This window comes from Theobroma cacao, chromosome 1, assembly GCF_053813885.1.
Source record: "Theobroma cacao isolate CCN51 chromosome 1, ASM5381388v1, whole genome shotgun sequence".
Lineage (NCBI taxonomy): Eukaryota > Viridiplantae > Streptophyta > Magnoliopsida > Malvales > Malvaceae > Theobroma > Theobroma cacao.
Genome location: NC_142639.1, coordinates 38,406,434 through 38,427,421, shown reverse-complemented (window position 1 = coordinate 38,427,421; position 20,988 = coordinate 38,406,434). Strand labels below are relative to the sequence as shown.

Here is a 20,988-nt window from a genome sequence, read left to right as displayed (position 1 = left end):
TATAACAATAAAAAATTAAAAACTAAGGTGTGGTGACCGTCGCTACATCACGGTTCACCTCTTATTTGTATAGAGAACGTCTGAAGCGGATGGAGATTATTATGATATTAACAAAAAATCCATACAAACATTTCAAGTCATTTGCTATTAACAATTTAATTTTTAAGTTTTTTTTTTATCAAAATAAGTGATTTTATAGACTTAAAAAGGTTATTGGACCAATACTTATTGCCGAGCTAGGCCTTACATGCATCTACTTTTTAAGTTGTTGGTTTTCACAGAAAACAGCGGACGAACTAAAGGCAAATGATCTGGGCAATAAATACAAGGAGATAGGAGGACAAAGGAATCTCAGTTGATGAAGAATGCTTGTTAATATAATACATTAAAAATAAGTAATCTATTTTAGAGTTCATCCGGCTGAAAAAATCTGTTTGTGACATACTTATTTCATTTCTTATAATTACTATACAAAAATTATAGTCTAATAAGTTTTGTTTTACAAGCACGAGAGAGAAGAATTCTACTAATCACAGGGTTTTTCAGTTTTCAAGAATATTAAGGCCGACCTAAAGGAAGGAAAAATGATATGGATAAGAAATTAAGACAAGCTTAAGAATAAGCAGATAGAAGTATGTATCTGTAGCTCCCTTGAGCTGAAGAGTTTAATAATGTTTGAACACGGCTTTTGTCCAGTAGGGGGGGGAGGGCTTTTATCCTCAATTAAGTGACATGTAATGACTTCCAACAAACTCAAAAAGCTCGACCGAATTTTTGGTTACAGCCTGGCAGCGGGGAAGATCCTACCTACACTTAAATTTTGCATGCAAAAATCAAACATTATGAGGAGGAAAAGGTGCATGAAAGGGAGAAAGAAAATTATTTGTGCAGTTTTGGCACCACAAAACATGAATAAATGAGAGAGAGCTATAGGTAGCTAATGGGCTAGATGGGTGTGTAATGAAAAAAAGGGAAAGCGACCAAACAGCAAGGCTCAACGGTTTTCAGAGGGCAGGGTGGGCCAGTAGACTACTAGTACTGTGAGGTTATAGAAGAGGAATAGGAGGTGGTGGTGTGCTAACTTTAATTATAATTATAATAATTATTATTATTATATCTCTTACTTATACACATATCTACTGCCGCAGCAGCTGCAGCTGCTGCTGCTACTGTGCTCTATAGCTACTGCAAGCCAAAGCATGCAGCACCCCGGGACTGTGCCCATGTATGTTTTTTCTTTTTTCAAAAGGAATTATTTGGGTATCCTCGCTACATTTCAAGTTCCTTTTTCAGCTACCTGGTTGATTTGTATTTTGTGTGCACCCCTCTCCCCTTACATCTGGGCCCACGCTGTTTGAGACTCTTGTATTTGCAATATCATTAGGTTAATCTCATCATCTCAACTAGAACCATAGCTAGCCTCATATGAAATCTTGAGTGCAGCAATCTTAGCTTACTTTAGTCCTAGACTCCGGGGCATGACAGTTGTTGCAATTATCCTCATACATCCTCATGAGAATGGGGTACCACTAGTTGATGGAGACCCATCTCTCTATGCTGCCTTTTTGGTTTAATAAACTATGAATAAAACCTTGTTTGTGGATAAAATTTTAATGGGAGAGAAAAAGAGACCAATGAAAGAGGGGATCTGTCTCTCACCAAACATCATAAGCCAAAAAACAAAACCCCTAGTTTCCTCATTAATTTTTACCGTTTCTCTCCAAGTGGATCCAAATCAGATGCATAATCATAAACCTTCAATACACTAGTATCATAAGATTCTTCAAACCACGACATAAAATTCAGAATGTCCCTTAATGAGCTAAACATGATCATTGTTTTTTTAATATATATATATATATATATGTATTCTTTCTACATACTAATTAAGACTAGAACTCACAAAACTTTTTTTTTTTTAAAATAATGTTTAATGCAATCTCAATTTCAACTCACAATCTTTTCAAATTATTTTTGTTGAAAATAAAAGTTATAAAGTACTTAAACAGTATATTAGTGGGTTAATGAAGATAGCTAGCTAGCCACTGTATATATATATATATATTTACTTTTTATTGCATAAAAAAAAACTGAGCTACTCCAAATCCCACATTATGGCAGTGAATAGGGGAGGGGGGGGGGGGGGGGGGGGGTGTGTGAGTTGTTGAACTAAAAGAAGTGACGAGAATATGATGGTCACTGGACAGGGTAAGGGAAGACATCTCTGAAGAAGAGAGAGAGAGAGAGAGAGAGAGAGAGAGAGAGAGAGGGAAAGGGGACAAAATGCCAGCACCAGAATTATGAAACAAGATAACCGCCAACTGGATCATAGTGTATTTGTGTGAGAGTCTGGTTTGGGGGGGGGGGGAAGAAGAGCGCAGGGTGGGGGATGGGGGTGGGGGGTGCCCTATGATATGAGAGAGTGTGGTCCTGACCCTCTGTCCTGTGAGCTCGACCCTATATGCATATAAACTGTAACCCAACAGTTGCAACTCTAAATACAATTGCACCAGACAGTAATAAAGAAATAAATCAGTACCACTACATTAATTTATGACTGTAAATTAAATAGTATTGAAAAAAAAAACTATATATAAATGGTGGAGCATGAGGACCTTTCATCTGAATAAATGATGAAAGAGAGAAAGACGAGGGAGAGAGAGTGAGAGGTCCCCAATAGGGTTTGGAAGTAGGCTTTTGCTTTAAGTCTTTTTAACTTTAAGGGGCAGGCTTAGCAGTGAGAGCCCATCCTTCTCCTACCCTCTCCCTTCCTTTCCTCTCTGAGCTTTGATGTTAACTCATGAGATTTCCTCGTAAATTCTCGGTAAACGTTACTTACGACCTGTTTGCGTATAACCATAATTACATAACAAAGGGGGGTGGCTGATGAGCCTGTTTTTTCCTAAGGCCGTTCAATGCACTGTACTCTTACACCTGTTTTCAGCTATAGATCACGAAAAAGAAAAGAGAGTAAAGGAACAGTACTTTGCTTTGTTTGCTTTTGCAGTTCCAGCCGGAGATTGCCTGCTTTGGTACACTTCAAATTAAATTAAAAAAAAAAAAACCCTTGCATCTGTTAAATCATGTGGCTGAATCTTAACCACAGTGCCATTTTGATTTCTGCACTTCTGCATTCTTGTTTTTTTGTGTTTCTTTTTGCCTTCTTTTAGAAAGAGGAAAAGATTTGTACTACCAAAATTATAGAAAAGAATTAGGGCTATTCTTAGTGTAAACTTGAGCAAAACATTGATTTCAATATTTTTAAGTCTTGGTTCAGAATTAAATGCACTAGGTATTACTTCATGTATATTAATTGAAAGCTTAAACAGTTTATGAAAACATTCGCTAAAGAATGACCAACTTATTAACCATTATTTATTGGATTTGCAATACATTTTTTTGGCTAAAACTATTTCAATCACATCTTAATTACCCTTTTGTTATTACTCAAAATTCATTTCTACCCAATGCTTTATTTTGGGTACTTTCCTACCCCACACCATCAAAACTAGCTAGTTGGTGTCATAACTTTACATAAATTTACAAATAATATAGTATTATACATCTAAACCCTGTATCATATATACATTTATACTACCTAGAAATCATTCAATTTGCATTTCTGAAGATATAAATACTGTTACTTCTAATTTAAAAATGATAGTTGTCCAAATGGTCCAGCCAAAGTGGGGCTACTGATTTTCGGGGACACTAATTGCAAGAGTGAAAAATTTGGCATGCAAATTCCCCAAGTCAATGACTGGGGCAGGCGGGCAGCACATTCAACAAACGCAAACAAAGCAAATTAATTCTGTGTGTAAACCCGAAACAAGTTAAAAAAAGAAAAAAAGGTGGGGGACTTCTTCACGCGTCAACCTCATTATCTGTTTCATACGGCAGTATACTGTCTTATAGTCCATGCATACATTAACAAATATCTATGTTTGCGTATTGAAAATACGATCTTGTACTATCTGGGTTTGTTTTTTTTTTTTTATAGAAATACATAGAATTAGGAAAACGTTGTTCGGTCCGACAACCTAATTATCTGATCACTCATAAATGGTATTGACATAATAAATTACAATTGTCAGTTTCAGAGATGCCCATTAACCTTAAAACTTGTTGGTGTCGGTGTCGTCGACGATGAGGATGATGTTGCCGTAGATGACAGACATGGTTAATTACTAGGAGAGGGAGGTAATTAAGCTGTGTTTTATATATCAATAATTCTGGTAATGAACCCGAGTTTGATTATTGAAAGAGAGTTTCGTGGAGGGTTTTGTCCAACGCATAAAGTGGAAGATCTAATTGGACCACATGAATCAGCTAGCTATGTTTGCAGAAAGCAAAATTTCAGTGTACGTATAAGATTAAAGCCTAATTCATTGTAGAACCATCTAACACAAATATCTATAGTAATTCTTTGGTTCTATGTTTATCCCATAGGTTGGCTGCCCTTTTTGATCCCTCTTTCCCTCCACTCTACATACAGTACTGAAATAAAATAACCATTGCTCTGAAGAATTTATGGAAAATAAGAGTGTCAAGATCGTGTGAGTAGACACATCGGAGCATTTGATTCATTGGTTAATACATCATCTCATTACTTAAAAAATAAAATTCAAATCCCCTTTATTCGATAAAAAAAAAAATCATGTGAGCAAAAGATTTTTAATTACTCTTTCTTTTAGAATTTCATTTTTTTTTCATTATTTAAAGTTGATTCTTGAAATTCCAAATTATAAAAATTAAAATATTAAATTAAAAAATTCCTCTTAACTAACGAATTATTATTGTGTAAAATTAATTATTTTCTTTTGCATAAATAATAAAATGACTAACGATACCGATGAGGTATTGCTTCAATAATAAAAAAAAAATTAAAAATTTCATCATATGTAAATACGATCCAATTTATAGTTTTTTATATTAAATATACTATTTGATTATAATTATAATTATTATATGTTATGTGTAACTTCATCGAAAAAATAAAAATACTAAAACTCAAATAGAATATGTTTACCCAAGTCCAAACGCACCCTTTACTAGTTACTAGTTACGACTTGAGTCAAGTCTAAGAGAAAATTTGTCAAATAAATCAAATAAATTTGTCAAAAGTTCCAACTTCTAATTAAATAAAGTAATCCAAAAACAACAATCAAGAGAACTTGAGAATCAAATTCATGAGAAGGAAGCTATATATACCTCTATATATGTCGGTTGAATTCTCTAAGATTAATGAAAACATAAGATTCACTACGATTTTGAAGCCTAAATGAATGTTTTTGTTTTTATGTGAAGAATTAGGTAGTTTACCATTTAATGCAGTGTCAAGTGGTAAGCTGAGCTTTATGAGGCAACGACATTTTAAGTAAAAACTTTATAAAAAATATAATATAATAGATAGATATATAGTAACAACAAATTATGAAAAGCATTCTACCAGCTTTGTATCCATGGACTTACCAAAAAGGAGGAAGAAAGTAAGTAAACTGAGTTGGCAATTAAGTGAAGAGTTGAAAAGACTTGGTAGATCCCCCACGTTTCCTTAAATTCCAAAGGTCCTCAATTACCAGACACGGGGAAAGAATATTTTGTCGTATAACTACCCACAATTTTTGACATTGATAAATGAGCCCAATTTATTTCTTCATACTCAAAACCACGACAACAGAAGGAAACAGGGGCTTGATTAGAGAGTAAATTACGTCCCTAATTAAGTACCGTGTTTTATTTTTCTCAAATTAATGTACTTTTCCCTACTCATCAAGCAACAGTACAGTAATTATTTGTTAATTAACTCATAATTTTCATAACTTTTGGTTGTCCTTAATTCTTAAAATTTTTCTTTTTCTGAACCAAAAAGAAAAAAAGAAGAATATAAAATGGTGTATATTTATAGCTCAAATTAAATTACGTTTTGTCTTTGAGTTTATTTTTATTTATTATCCTTTTAAATATCTCATCTAGTTATCTACGTACATTTATCCCCTATCTATAATTTGAGCTTTTATATAATTTATATATTAATATTCAACAATTTATTAGCCTTACATGAGTATAGTCATATTAGCAAGTTGCAATACGATCCAATTTTTTTTATTTAAAAAAAAAAGTTCACTTGTCATCTTAATTGGAGACTGTTCAAAAAATAAAGGTTCACTAATGTATGCAAGCGAAGTTTATACATACATGTATATATACTTATAAAATAATTTAAAAAATTGATTATTCAATAAAATATTAGTAATTATGAATGAATAAAATCTTTCACCATTTGACTTTATGATTAATATATAATTTTTTATTCAAATATATAGATATATATATATAAAGGTTAAGAAGGAGAGTTAGCTGTATCCCGTATGATTCACTGGGAAAGAAGCTGCGGACATTGGAGAGACAGGGTTGGAAGTCGAAAGTTGGGAAGCTTGAAAAAGGGTTGATGAACTTGAGCTGCACTAATGTGGGGGGTGGAGTTTGGTTTATTGCATGATAATAGAGGAATCTTTTTGTGTTTGTTTGGGTTTTTTTTTTTTTTTTTGTTTTCCCACTAGTTGGAGGAGGATGAGAGCAGGAAGAGGCAGGTCGGTCTGCTTCAATCTCCTCAACTTTTCTCCTTTCGCAGGACCAGCACACAATCAATGACGCCAAAGTCAAAACTCGAAACCTAACTAAAACATGCTTTCACTCTCTCTCTCTCTCTATCTCTCTCTTTCACTCAACCGGCCTGGCTGTGGCCTATGACAAAAGAAAGAAAGGAAAAGAGAAGTTATGGTAAGCAAAACAGGAGCAGCAGTAATAATAGTAATAATAATGCAAATGACTTTGTGGGCAAATATTGATCAGTACAAAGCTGATTGAGGAGTTAAAGACCAACTGGCCATTTGGGTCTTAGCGGAGAAGATAATAGAGATAAACCAAAAATAATGAAAAGGACAAGCTCACATGAGTCGAACCAGATCATTCATGGGCCCCTACGTAGGAGTATTTACCTTCCACTCTCTATTCCTCTTTCTCTCTCACATGGGTCTCTCTTTAAGAACCAAAAAAGAAAGGGAAAAAACAAATATTAGCCTAAACTTGGGCACAGAAAGAAGCTTCGAGGGAGGAAAACTGGGTTCCAGCCTAATTCCCTCCTCCACTTCTCCCTCTTCTTTTTCATTTGCTTTCTCTAAGCCAAATGCTAGGTCAACTACGAGAAATAACCATTTCCCGTTGATTCCTCCATGGCCTAAATTTGTCTTGTTTAGGGTTTTCAGTGTTTTTTCTTTTGGTGAAAGAAGAAGGCACCGACCCGGTCGTTTTTTGTACTGACGCCTGCCTTTTGCTTCCCTCGGCCCTCAAAGATCTAGAAGAAAGAAAATCATACTCCCAAGAAACCAGTATTTGCAGGTCAGGTCTTGTTCTCGTTTTATTTCTTCTTAGAAACTAAAGAGTCTTAGCAGCTATCTAGAGTGTAGACCCACTTTTCTTCTCTCTCTTTGTAACCCTTTTCCCCCATTTTGGCCATCAATCTTATGGTGGATTTTCATCCCAATCATATCATCTAGTGTGGTAAAGAAGGTAAAATTTTTGGAAGTGGGTCATCATAATGAACTTTGTGCTAGAAGAAAAAGGCTATTGTAATAACGAAGAGGAAGATGATGAGGAAGTGATAAGAGAAACGAGCAACTTCCCATTTTCCTCTTCCTCTTCTTCTGCTTCTTCAAAGTACAAAGATATTGCTCCTCAGCAACATCAAAACCTGTGGCTGAGAACGTTGGATTCTCAAGCAGATTATAAATCCCAAGAGTCTGCTATCAATTTTGACAAGAAACTAGAGCTGATGGACTTGTCACTTGGCAACAATAACGAAGAATCAAATATCGGAAGCTGTAGAGGTGGTGATAGTAGTAGGTCTATTGAGAAAGAACACATGTTTGATAAAGTCGTCACACCAAGCGATGTAGGGAAGCTCAACCGCCTCGTTATACCAAAGCAACATGCCGAGAAGTACTTCCCTCTTGACTCTTCATCAAATGAAAAAGGGCTGTTATTGAATTTCGAAGATCGGAACGGCAAGTCGTGGCGGTTCCGGTACTCCTATTGGAATAGTAGCCAGAGTTATGTGATGACCAAAGGGTGGAGCCGTTTTGTCAAGGAAAAAAAGCTTGATGCAGGTGACATCGTGTCATTTCAACGGGGTGTTGGGGAGTCCGGAAAAGACCGGTTATTCATTGATTGGAGGCGCAGGCCTAATGCACCTGATCCAACATCGCTTGCGCATTTTCAGCTCCAAAATCAGTTGAACTTTCCTCAGTCTGTCCGGTGGGGTAGACTCTACTCGCTGCCTCCTCAACCCATGTGCATGCCACGAAACTATGAACCTTTGCATAGGTTGAATTACAGCATTTATCCTTATAATCATCATCATCATCATCAACAACAACAACAACTACAATTGCAGCAGCAGCAGCAGCAACATCATCAGGCATTTACTTATGGCAATGTGGCGCAGTATCACCTAAGGTCATCATCTGGGTCACATCATCATCATCAATATCATCAAATTGGGGCAGTGCAAGAAGGAGGAGGAGAGCCAATGGTGATTGATTCAGTGCCAGTTGTTCAGGGTAATAAAACTGCGGCTAAAAGGCTAAGGTTGTTTGGTGTGAACATGGAGTGTCCTACACAAGATGAATCTTCCTCGACTTTTCCTCATGGCACAAACACAATAGGTTCAGATGACTCTCCTCATTTCTCTTTCTCTTCTCTCCAATCAAGATTGTCCAATAATAATAATACCCCACTGTCCGGAATGGAAGCTGAATATTCAAAGAAAGGAAAATCTTCCTTGTCCATTGATTTGGATCTATGATGAGGAGAAATACAGTGAACCGGTTGCATTTTCTTCTTGTTGCCTTTGTCATCAAAATTGCGACAGGCGGCACTGGATTTAAGAAAGAGGGTTAAAAGTTATTCAAGATAAGTTTTAGCTTCTGAGTTTTTTTTCCTTTTTTTTATTTATTTCTTTAAATATTGTTTTAGTACATTAGTTAGTTGAGGTTTGGGATCTGTGAAGAGCTAAAGAAGAAGGTGCAACATATGGAGTTGAAAATTGTGTATAATACATATACAGATATATCAGCATATTCCCAACTTGTTTATTAAATCATATTTTCCATTACTAGGCACTGGCCTTTCCAAACTGCATCCTGGCTTTTCCCCAGTTTGTTTGGGATATATATATATATATATATATATATTTCTCTGGTTATCATATCATCTGTACATTCTCTCTCCCCCTCCCTCCCTCCTGCCTGTCAGTATTTACTTGTGCTGTTATGCATGGTAGCTGATGGATTTATAGTCTTAAAAAAAGAACTTTCTTCACCCCCCCCCCTCTCTCTCTCTCTCTCTCTCTCTCTCTCTCTCTCTCTCTCGTTTCTCCATGTTAGGTTAATATATATTTTCTTGGCTTGTTACCGCTGAACAACTAAGCTGCAGGCTTGCAGGTAATGCACAGAAAAGTAGCAGCACTGTAAAAGGTAATATCTGTATTCTTATTGCTAATTTGAAAAAATTTTCCTGCATATTCATCACTTCTCATTTGTTGCCAGTTAGATTTCCCTTTACTACTTCTTGGTAATTCGTGTCTTCTCTTTACAGCCATGATCTTGTCTGGACTGCTACGCACAAAAAAGTTTCTTATGCTAAAGAGGTTCAGATTCCCCAACTGATAGGTCTATTAAGACTGGACTTCACCCAATATTTGTAAGAACTCGTTGCTTTGTTGAATAGTTTTTGAATTTATATATTTGCATCAAATATTGTCAGCGGTGCATCTGATAAGTTTTAATTAAGTGCAATTAAAGCACCATTAATTCAGCCTAATGAGTCTTTACGTATTGATTAAATTACAATGTACAAACAGTACTATTTACACAGGTTCTTGTTGGTTTTGTTTCCATTTTTACTATATATACTTAACAAAATGATTCCCCAGAAATATTGTGGATTACGAGAAAACACTGATATGCAACAGCAGGTAGTACAGGTTACTAGGAAAAATAAGTGAAGCAGTACTTTGTCATCAAATATAGCTTCTCAAATGACATGAAAAGGTTAAAATAATGTTTGATTCAACTAATACATACTTTTAGGTTGGTTATATCAGCAATTTATAAGCATTCAAATCCACTAGTATCCCTTGAAGAAGATCTGATTTTCTTGGTATGCATGCTGTAGGGGTAATTGGTAGTTCAAAATATTTATTGTAACATTCTCAATCAATTATTTATTTTGACTTCTGTAACTCAGTAATACGGCTTCCAAATTGGCTAAAATAGTAGTAAAGCATTAAAATGCAGTGAATTCATTCTTGTCCTTCCTGGTTAGTTGAATTGCATTCGTGAATAAATTACACAAAACCCGCTGGCATCTATGTCTAGTCAGCGGAGAGAAATGCATTTCTACTTTGATATATCTCTATATATTGCTTTCACTGTGTAATTAAGGGCATCTGTGAGTGTTACTATGGTCACTATTAGAAGAACTAATCTTTGCCTTTGCCTTGAAGAGTAGTTTGACAGGTTTTTGAAAGCCTATGCAGCAAATGCATATCTTCCATGGTTTTTTATATAATTTTGACCAATTTCTACATGTCTTATTCTGGATCATGCATTCACTTGATTTCATGCTTCGAGCTAGCAATAGTTAGTTACTGCACAATTCCATATTTATGGGATCAAGACATCTGCATCTCAAAAGGATGTATAGAATTGATCATGTTGATGGTATAGATATAGAATGCTGGAAGTGTATACAGTTTTATCAGTACTATCCCACAGAAAATCTCTAATATGCAAGAAAACTAAGAGATTAAAAAAAAAAAAAGAGCTATTGGATAGATTTATGCAGATAAGCATATAAAGCATACCAAACTAACAATAACAGAAACAAAACACTGGTAATATGCTTTATCAATTATAATACTTTCTTTGCATTCTAATTAATTACCGCAACATTTTTTTTTTATTTAAGGAAGCATTGGTTTCTGAATTGTGCAATGATGAAATATGGAGTATATAAGTTGTGATCATCTGTTCTTGTGTGTGGCCATGCAGTGCAACAGTGAATTAAAATAAATACTATTAAAGCATACTACTGCAGTACATTACTTTTCATAAGAACTGAATGCTACACAACAGCCGTTCGTTATATAAACATTATAAAACTTCAAAGGCTGTGTGCCAATAGTTGAGGCCAAGGTGATATCTTGGTTCATATATGAATTGTTTCATTAGTGTGAGACATTGAAGACCGTGAGAGGTTACATTTTTTATACAGAAAGCATATGTAAAATACCAGCGGCATATGGTAATGGTCGCAATATCTAGGATCTATGCACAGACATCTATAAATACATGTCTGTCTTCCTATCAATTATATATCCATCTGTGCAGATTAAATTATCATAAAAGCAAACAAACTTCCATTTGATTAGGCAAGTTACCAAATATAAATGAACTTTAAATAGTATTGGTTTGTATACTCATCCGCTATTTAGTCTTCCCTAACAATATTGCACCAGTAGCAAACCATATACTTGAATATGCATGAGACACAGCTGCACTACATTAAGCAAAAGAGTAGAAGTTGGTAATGTCTGCTTGACTCAGAGTCTTTCTCTCTTAACATGAAATGCGTAGCTAGGCTTTTTTTTTTTTCTCTTTTTTATGTGGAATTGCAGTCAAACAAATAGACTTGTAGCATCTTCTACCCAAAAGAAAACACAGCCTATATGAATTTGATTCATTGGATAATATTTGCATTACATTGATCCAGGACTTGCAGAAAAAAATTTAACAGAAATCATTCTGTGTATGCAAATTCCAGTTCCATTTCTTCTAAATGTAAAAAGTCAAATTTTGGTCCATCAATTACTTACGGTAAGACACGGAGTTAATGAAGTGTGTGTCACCATGAACGCATAAGCATTCATACAATACTTGGCCAAGAGAAAAGAGAGGGTAAAAAGAAAAGCTCAAAAAGGAAAGAAAACAAAGAGAGAGAGAGAGAGAGAGAGAGAGAGGTTGGGGGATTCATTTAATGGCTGCATTGTTTCATAATTTGTTCGTAGCATAGATTATACTGTGCTGCATTGGTTAAAAATATTCAACTTGAAATCACGTGAGTGTATATCTCGCAGAAGTTGATTCCTGGACAAGATTAAAAAGCGTGGTGTACATCTCAAATCGAGTTATTCAATTTGTGTTTGCTGCTAGTTGAGATGACAAAGGAAGTGCTCTGAAACGTTCTTTTGCCACTGTTTAGATGACAAGGGAAGTATTCACTTCGAAAGCTACTGCTCAACCTTTCATTCTCTCCCAGTATCACAGTTTTGCACAGTAAACCACTGTTTGCCATCTGAGCCAAGCCCTTATCAGTTAGTTGCATCCATCCCTTCAAAATGAAGTGGAGAATATATATACATATATTAGCTCATCGTGGGAGTATATGCGCTAGCTTAAGCATCAAGGAGACCAAGGATAGCATTACAGAAACAAAGCCAATTTTCGGGTAACCCATTTGTTCCTAACGTAGCAGGAGCATGATCATCTCTTTGATGTTTCCTTGATGCTTTGACACTGTGGGAAAAGATAGGGTCTAGACCTCTAAGTAGCAATGAAGATTAAAGCCGTAGATGTTGGAAAAAGATTTTGATATATAAGAATATATAAAAGCATACGGTATATATTATTATATTGAATACAAATATGGGAGCAAAGCAACATGGGTTGAATTATTGTTAAAAAAGATTCATTAATATCAAAATCACAAGATTCCCAGCCTATACGCTCAAAAAGAAAGAAAGAAAAAAGTCATTGAAATTGAAGTCCCCCACACCCTATAAAGATAGAGATATGCATAGGTTAGGTTTTATAGCCATAATTGTTGATGATGATGATGACGAAGAAACCACATGTGTGCGGGGCACGAAGAAGCTGAAGAGAGCCAAACAAAAAACAAATGGCAAGCGAGTGGCTTCTTTCATTTCTGATTTCACTGTTAAGTTGTCTCTTTTTGGCTTAAACATTTTTTTCCACTTTATTTTGAGGCTGTTGCAGGAGGCGTGAATTGCCCAAACTCTATGCTGAAAAAAACAATTGCTTGGACCACGCTCCTGTTTATGTGCTTTTAATTCCATTTATATCTAAGTCGACGGAGGGCACCCAAAATTGATGCTTTTTCCCTGTGTTAATTAAAGCTTCCTTTTGCTGTCACAAATTAAATCTCTTTCCTTTCTTTTTTAGAAACCAATTAACATTTGTTTAGAACCATATATTAGTTGATGGAAAGATTTCATGAATACCATGACAAGTCTCTAACCATAAACTGACAGATATGAGACTTAACGCCATATTGCAATAAAAGTATATATATATGTGTGGTAACGGAGAAAGTGAGAGAAGTTCAATGGAATTCTCAAAAGCTAAATAATTTGATGTCTCCCCCTCTGTTAAATTTTCGTTGAACCAATCAGTCCACCTCCCTTGGTATAAGAGAAAGAATATTACTTTTAATTTATTTAATATACAATTTAACTTTATATCTTAATGTATTTGTATTCGACACTTCACGTTTGAAATACATGTAACATTTTGAACTTCAAAACATATCGGACATCCTATTTCGATTTCATATAATATAGTTTTTAATTAATTCACAACTCGCTATAAATATAGACAGACAATAGCAATAATATGTGACAAATTGTGGTGGCAGGAACAAAAAAAATCTAGAACTTATTTTCCAATTCCATTGACATATTTATTTCTAAGACTGTAACCTACTAATTAATTAACCTTGCTCATGTAAAGGAAATTTTGCCTCCTTCGGATAGAGGAAATATATATCTATATACCAAGGAGATTAATTGTGAGCGCTTATTTATCCAATTATTAAAGACAAAAGTAGATTAGTACCCTTTATTTGTAGTAAAATATCGTTAAAGTATTACTTTTGAGTAATGATCAGATCTTTCAGAAATGAAAAGGAAAGTAAAGGGGAAATAAAAATCTCAAGTTGCTCAAATACATTTTGATAAGAGAAAGAATGTGAAGGAAAGAAATGATAATTATTGTCCAACTCAATCCCCCAACTATAATATTAGTCACTACAAATCATTGAAATTAACTTTTGAAAAGTGACCCATCCAATTTGTAAAGGCTAAACTAAAAAATAAATTTTGTATAATATCAGTTTATATTATAGTTAGAGTTTGAAATTTTAAATTTAAAAATAAAAGACTGATGACATTCATAAATACATTCCACCAATTAAAACTTGAACAAATTTCGACTGATTTATCGATTATAAACTTAAATTTTTGCATATACCATATGCAAATATTAAGACAACCATCAATCTCAACAAGCCTTGAATTAATCCTGTTACATTAGTTTTATTAAGTAAACTACCATGTATGAAATAACAAGGGTTGAAATTGAAGTGATTTATTTCATGCCGTCTCTTTCTCTCTCTCTCTCTCTCTCTCTTTCTTTCTTGGTGATAGATGGGTAAGTTTGGACAAGTGTGTATATGTAGGAAATGCCCACAGAGGTCTGCTACATTTATTGTGCTGAAGTGTAACAATGTTGGAAAAAGACTAATTAGCTACTGGAGATCTAGTTTGAAGACACCTACTTGTATGTTGCTGTTGGTCCCAAATTTGATCAAGTCATATGGGGGAGACGATGATCAATTAAATGGATGCTGGTCCTGCGCCGGCCATTTTCTCCAAGCTCAATTATTAAAATTTTATAATTTTAGGGTGGATAATGGACTTGTTACCAGGGTGAAGATAGAAATATGAATTTCTACCGTGAGTTGTTCCCCGAATTGATGGATGGGCAAAGAGGTACAGTAGCAAAGCCCGGTAATGTCCACATGGAACAGAAATTTTGTCCTAATTCATCCCCATGTGGGAATAGCAGCAAATTAAGTTTCCCTCGGTGACCAAGAAGAAGGAAAACGACAATGGGCTTCTGATGATCGAAGATGGACAGTGTAAAGGAGTTTGTGTATGTCAAATTCATGTTCTGTAACAACCGAACCTGACACACTTGGATTCAATAGCAGCCTAGTCTCTAGCAGGGGATGAAGTAAGAACTCATGCTATCACACGTTACGGTCAAGAAGTTACTTTACCTTCGCTGAGATATATATACATTTTTAAATATACTATATATATATATATATATTTAATACTTTCGCTTTCCCCCCAAAATCCCTTCTCGAATTCCCGAAGCCGGCCCCCCTTTTCCCCGTTCAGCATTCGTCCATTCCCAAATCCCCAAATCATCTCTGCCCTCTGTCTCCGCCTCTCAATCTCATAATACCACTGAAATAGCCCTCAAATGCCATTTTCTCCATCACCAGTCGACAGTCGCCGACCACAAATCATCACTTCTTGATCTTGCGTGGTTCGATTTTGTTTCAGGTAAGCAATTCTTTACTTAAGTCATTTTTAGCTTAAGTTCGTAGTTTTAGTTATTGCTTATAGCTTTGATTCGATGTGCTTTCTTTCTCTCTAGGGTTTGAATTTTTGGCCATTCAAACTCTATCTAGCTTAACTGAAATGCCCTATTTTTGGTGCTGGTTCGGTGATTTTTGTTTGAGAATCGTTGGGGTTTAGTTGATTTGAATGTGCATTTCTCTTTTCTGGGTCGTTTGTTTGCGAAAGTTTGTAAGCCATAAAAAATTTGAATGATGAATCAACAGGGTTTAGCATGGTTTGTTTTAATCATTAATTAAACTATGATAAGAAAAACATTAATTAAACTAATGTAACAAGATCTAGCTATAAATAGGAAATGTGCATAGTAATTATTGGAACATAGTTCAAGACTTGTTGACATCAACGGTTGTCTTAATAATTGTATTTGGTATGTGTGAAAATTTAAGTTCATTGAATTTTAAGTTACATAAAAGAAGGTATTTCTTTTTTTTTCATAAGGATTTTGAGCTATATGGAACAAGATAATTTCTATCCAATAAATCACATAAGTCTATTTTAAGATAAGAATTTGAGATCTTCAAAACCAATGAGTCTCAAGCTGTAACCAAAGGAATGTACTTATGACTGTCACCATTCTCTATCAAAAATTTGAATTTGAAACGTCTAAATTGAAAATTTCAAGTTCTAAATATTATAATGTACTTATTGGAGACTAATATTATCTAAACTAATACTATATACAGTTTGTTTTTGATTTTAGTCTCCACAATTTGGATGGATCACTTTTCAAAAAATTTATTTCAATGATTTGTAGTAAGCACTTTTTTAGTTGGGTGATTGAGTTGGACAATAATTCTACCCTTTTTTTTTTCGTTTACATTCTTTCTCTTATCAAAATCTACTTGGAGCAAGTTTAGCTTTTCTTTTCCCCGTCACTTTCCTTCTCATTTTTGAAAGATCTGACCATTAGTCAAAAATTATACTTTTAACAATATTTTACTGCAAAATGTTACTAATCCGCTTTTTTTTAAGAATTGAGTTTGAGCTTTTCTAATTTGTGATAACTATTTCATATAACAAATTCACATTACAACTAACTAAAAAGCACACAAAATCTCTTTGATATTTCCTCTATCCATTAAAGGTGAAATTCTCTTTAAATAAACAAGGCTAGTAGGTTACAGTCTTACAGATAAATATGGCAATGGAATTGGAAAGGAGGTTCTAGATTATGTTTTTTCCCACCACCACAATTCGTCGTATATTATTGATATTGTCTGTCTTTATTTGTAGCTAGTTGTGAACTAATTAAAACTGTGTTACATGGACTTGGAATAGGGTATCAGACATGGGGAAATAATGTTTTTTTATAATTTTTACTTTAATTTTGAGGGTCAAAGTGTTGTGTGGGTATAAATAGTGAAACATTTAAGAAATCTCGAACAAGGGTACATTAGGATAAAGTTAAGAGTCCATGTAAAATAGATTAAGTGTAATATTCTTTTTCTAATATTAACTTAGTGGATGTACCGGAGGAGGCTAACTGGTTCAACAAAAATTCGAAGGAGAGGAGACATCAGATTAGCTCTTGAGAATCCCATCAAACTCCCTCACTTTCTCCATTTTTACATATTTTCCTTCTTTCTAGTTAATCCTTTAAGAAATCAAAGTAGATAAGCTGTATATTTAGTGACAGCAAAAGAAACCTTTAGTCCAGGGAAAATTATCATTTTGTGTATCCTCCATCAACTTAGATATGGAATTAAATGCACACAAACACAGATGGTCCTTGCTATTTTTTTAGCATACCATCTTAAGACTAACACCCAAAAGAGAGTTTAGACATTTCACTCCTCTTGCATCAGCCTCAAAATAAAGTGGAAAAAGATGTAAGCCAAGAAGAAAGAACTTAACAGTGAAATCAGTAATGAAAGAAGGTACTCTCTTTTTTCTTGTTCTTTTTTTTTTTGGGCTCTCTTGATCTTCTTCGTACTTGCACACAAGTGGTTTCTTTATCATCATCAATTATGCCTATTAAACCTAACCTATGTATATCTCTCTTTCTAGGGTGTGAGGGACTTTATTTCAATGATTTTTTTCTTTTTCTTTTTCTGTGTAGCTAGGAATCTTGTGACTGAAATTAATGAAATTTTTTGGGTCTATTTAACTAGGGCCACAGTTAGCCCATGTCTAATGTAAGCCTGGCCTAAACTTTTGGGCCTTCCCAAGATAGGTCATGACCCAAAATATTTAAGGGTGTTAGATCTGGAGTTTGTCCAGTCTGATTGTTTCCAAATGAATGAATTTCATTTTCTGTCTTTCTGATCAAGTGTCACCTTCGACTTTGCCATTGCAAATTTGCAGTCGAAGTCCAGCCTTTTTCACTGTCAAATCTTCTCTGGTGAAAAAAAATCCCTAAACAAAAATTGAACTTTCTTTCTTGTTCAGGGTTAATGGAATATCGATGTGTCCAATGCGGGTTTCAGGTCAAAACCCTGTTTGTTCAATACTCACCAGGAAACATTCGATTGATGAAATGTGTAAGCTTAACCATTATTTCTCTTAATTTCTAAAATCATGGTTTTTTCATTTACTCCTTTAACTTATGGATTTGAATTTTTTTTAATAGGAGAAATGTAAAGCAGTTGCTGACGAGTATATCGAATGTGAGCTCATGGTAAAGCCCTTCTAATAGCTTAAAAAAAAACTGACTATTTTAGCATTTTTCTCAAATACCATTTTGATTTTTCAAGTTAGTTTATTACTGTTTCTTTTTTTAAATTTTGGGTTAATGATTTTTTTTTTCAATTGGTGTAGATTGTTTTGATTGATTTAATCTTGCACAAGCCAAAAGCATATAGGCATCTACTTTACAATGTACTCAACCAACAAAGGACCCATTTTCAGGTACAATTACAATGTTTGGTTTTTCATTGTTATTCAGTTTATATTTGTTTGGTTAATTGATTAATCATTAAAACAGGAAATGTGGTGGTTGTTTAATTACTGAGAATCATGGGTGCGTGCTGACTCTTACATAGAATTGGCTATTTTGAAAACTTTGCAGGGTCTATTGTGGAAGCTATTATTTGGTTTTCTTGTTCTGGATGCTTGTATCCATTTTAAGTATACTTTAAAACTGTTCAAAAATTCTTTGAATTCTTCATATTATATGTATTGGGTGCCTTATCAATCCAAGATAGAAGTTTGCTTGTCAGACATGATGAAGAATGGGGCATGTCCATGAGCATTTCTTCATATTTTTGGATATATCGAAAGGTTTGTTCCTCTTATGCAAGTGCTAAAAGATTTTAGATTCTTGATTCTAATGCGTTTCGTTTGTATACAGTTTTGATTGATGCCTTTGCTAATGCCAATTGTAGATATTGGTGGACGTATTTCTTGGAAACTTTATGTTTCTATGTTGTTTTCTTCTTGCAATCAGGAAACTTCTGAAGACATCAGCTCAATTCTTTAGGTATGTATTTGCATTTCTCTTAGTTGGGTACTTATGTTTGATTTCTCTCTGGCTAGTGAACTTTGAAATGTGGTTTATTGGTAATAGCCACAGTGTTATAGATAGGAAGTCAGTATTTGTTGGTAGGGTAGTCAGGAGACATGCCCTTGGTTTAGATCTACCAGATGGCAGAAGCAAAAGAAGTCGTGGAAGGGAGAGGGGAGGATGGGGGATAGCATGAAAAAAATTTTAAGCTGTGAAAATTTCCAAATTGGGAACTCAGAGGTAGCACTAGGAAAAGATTAGAGACAGTTGGCTACAATGTAATTGTAACTTCTAGATCTTTTGGGAGGTATGAACAAAGTTGATGAGGCATCATAGAAATTAGGATTGCTTCAAAACTATTTATAGTGTTACTGGATAATTGAATAAGGTAGTACCACTGGCTTAACTATTTATTAAATTCTTGGTCTGATGTATTCTTTGTTTATCATAGCAGTTAATGTACCTCTTGTTTCTAACCTTCACAGGCTCGGCAAACTTTGGCTTGCAGTTCTAATTTCAAGCTACTTCAAGATTTTACTTGTTGCTATGATGGTTTGCTTTCTAATGCTAAGATCTTATTTGTATAAAATATGTTGCTGGCTTCTTCATTTTCTCCTTGACTTTTTTTCTTCTATCTTTCCACTTGTAATCCAAGATTATCCATCTAACTTCCGTTTTGCATTCTGCAGGTCTGGGAATTTCCACCTTCAGTGATTTACATCATTGATTTATTAGTTTTATCATCTAATACAGTGGCACTAAAAGGTCAGATAATCAATACTTCACAGTTTTTCACATGACAAATAATAAGCATCTGTATTTTGTATTGTCTTCATAGCGGTGATTGTTGGGTGCCAACTGCATGAGCCTTGAAATGTGGTAAAGTAGGATCTTTGCTTGCTCTTGAATGTGGCAGTTGTTAGTAATCAAGGTCAGTAGGGGTCGATGAATATACCCTTGAAACTTTCAAAAAAAAAAAAGATGAATATACCCTTGTAGATAAGATAATTTACCATAACTTACCCAAGTGGGAGGGAGTTGTGGGGGAGAGGCATGATGAGATTGAGGATTCCATCCATGCAAAAGATTACCATTTGTGTTGTACATCGCAATAATTTTATTATTTTTGCAGTACTTTGATATGTAAAATCTCAAATGTTATTACCCAAAAAAGAAAAAAGATGTCCAATGTGTTCTTGAATTAGCTAATTTGCTGCTTGAACTTAAAAATGTTTTCCTGTAAGATCTCAAAAAAGATCTCATTGATAGCTGAATTGTCTACTTCATCCCTGTTGGCAGATACTGATGAATTGTTTCTTTGTGAACTAGTGATAACCGAGTCAGATATGAATCCATGTGTAGGGGCCTGCTTCATTGCGCATGCTGTAAAATTTTGTACAACTCAGGCTTTTTAGTTAAGATCATTGAGATATTCTATCATTTGTTTTTTGTTTGAATATCCGTACTGTATTCAAACTAAAAATAATTCTTTTATTCTTCCCTTTCTCCTGTAATTTTGTATTCTTTCATTAACTGTAAAGGCACTATGTGGTCGATGAATGAATGTAAACATCACAAGTGTTCAATATCTTGGGCTCGAATTCTAATATTGTTCAAGGCCCATAAAAAGCGACCAGTCCCACATAGCCATATAAACGAGTTACAGTTATTCCTCCTGCAAGTAGTAGTGTTTGATTTGGGCTTGTGGTGCCTCATCGACTTAAGCATGTTTCCCTTGCGATTATGTTCTACTCTTCTACTGGTCATGACTTGTGCACAAAGGCAAAACTTCATAACCCCATTGGGAAAAAGATGCAAAAACCGAATCGATAAAGCAACTAACAAAGATTGGTGCCATGTTAGAGCAAATCCTTGGAGACTGATCCTATTAAGGTTAGGCAACGATTGATTGCAAAATTTCATGGCATATTAAATTACTTAAAAGTAAATGACATTTTTTTATTTTTATAAAAAA

The 20,988-nt window shown here is 34.5% G+C and overlaps 2 protein-coding genes across 2 annotated transcripts; both read left to right on the top strand.

The window, feature by feature from the left end:
* The first annotated feature begins 7,029 nt into the window (after nucleotides 1–7,029).
* LOC18613871 (B3 domain-containing transcription factor NGA1-like) lies at nucleotides 7,030–9,160 on the top strand. The gene has a single exon (XM_018114142.2). The coding sequence runs from the start codon at nucleotides 7,601–7,603 to the stop codon at nucleotides 8,864–8,866; it is 1,266 nt and encodes a 421-aa protein (XP_017969631.2). The 5' UTR covers nucleotides 7,030–7,600; the 3' UTR covers nucleotides 8,867–9,160.
* A 5,787-nt stretch (nucleotides 9,161–14,947) lies between these two features.
* LOC18613869 (protein ARV 2-like) lies at nucleotides 14,948–20,716 on the top strand. The gene is made up of 10 exons (XM_007051320.3): nucleotides 14,948–15,493; nucleotides 17,960–18,051; nucleotides 18,141–18,188; nucleotides 18,329–18,418; nucleotides 18,579–18,624; nucleotides 18,711–18,790; nucleotides 18,895–18,989; nucleotides 19,499–19,565; nucleotides 19,703–19,778; nucleotides 20,343–20,716. The coding sequence occupies exons 2-10, from the start codon at nucleotides 17,965–17,967 to the stop codon at nucleotides 20,426–20,428; spliced, it is 675 nt and encodes a 224-aa protein (XP_007051382.3). The 5' UTR covers nucleotides 14,948–15,493; nucleotides 17,960–17,964; the 3' UTR covers nucleotides 20,429–20,716.
* The last annotated feature ends 272 nt before the right edge of the window (nucleotides 20,717–20,988 follow it).

Coding starts and splice junctions, on each gene's coding strand:
- LOC18613869 (XM_007051320.3), top strand. CDS start 17,965: ATGGAATATCGATGTGTCCAATGCGGGTTTCAGGTCAAAACCCTGTTT. Junction 18,419..18,578: donor AACAAAGGACCCATTTTCAG/GTACAATTACAA, acceptor AAAACTTTGCAG/GGTCTATTGTGGAAGCTATT. Junction 19,566..19,702: donor TTTTACTTGTTGCTATGATG/GTTTGCTTTCTA, acceptor TGCATTCTGCAG/GTCTGGGAATTTCCACCTTC.
- LOC18613871 (XM_018114142.2), top strand. CDS start 7,601: ATGAACTTTGTGCTAGAAGAAAAAGGCTATTGTAATAACGAAGAGGAA.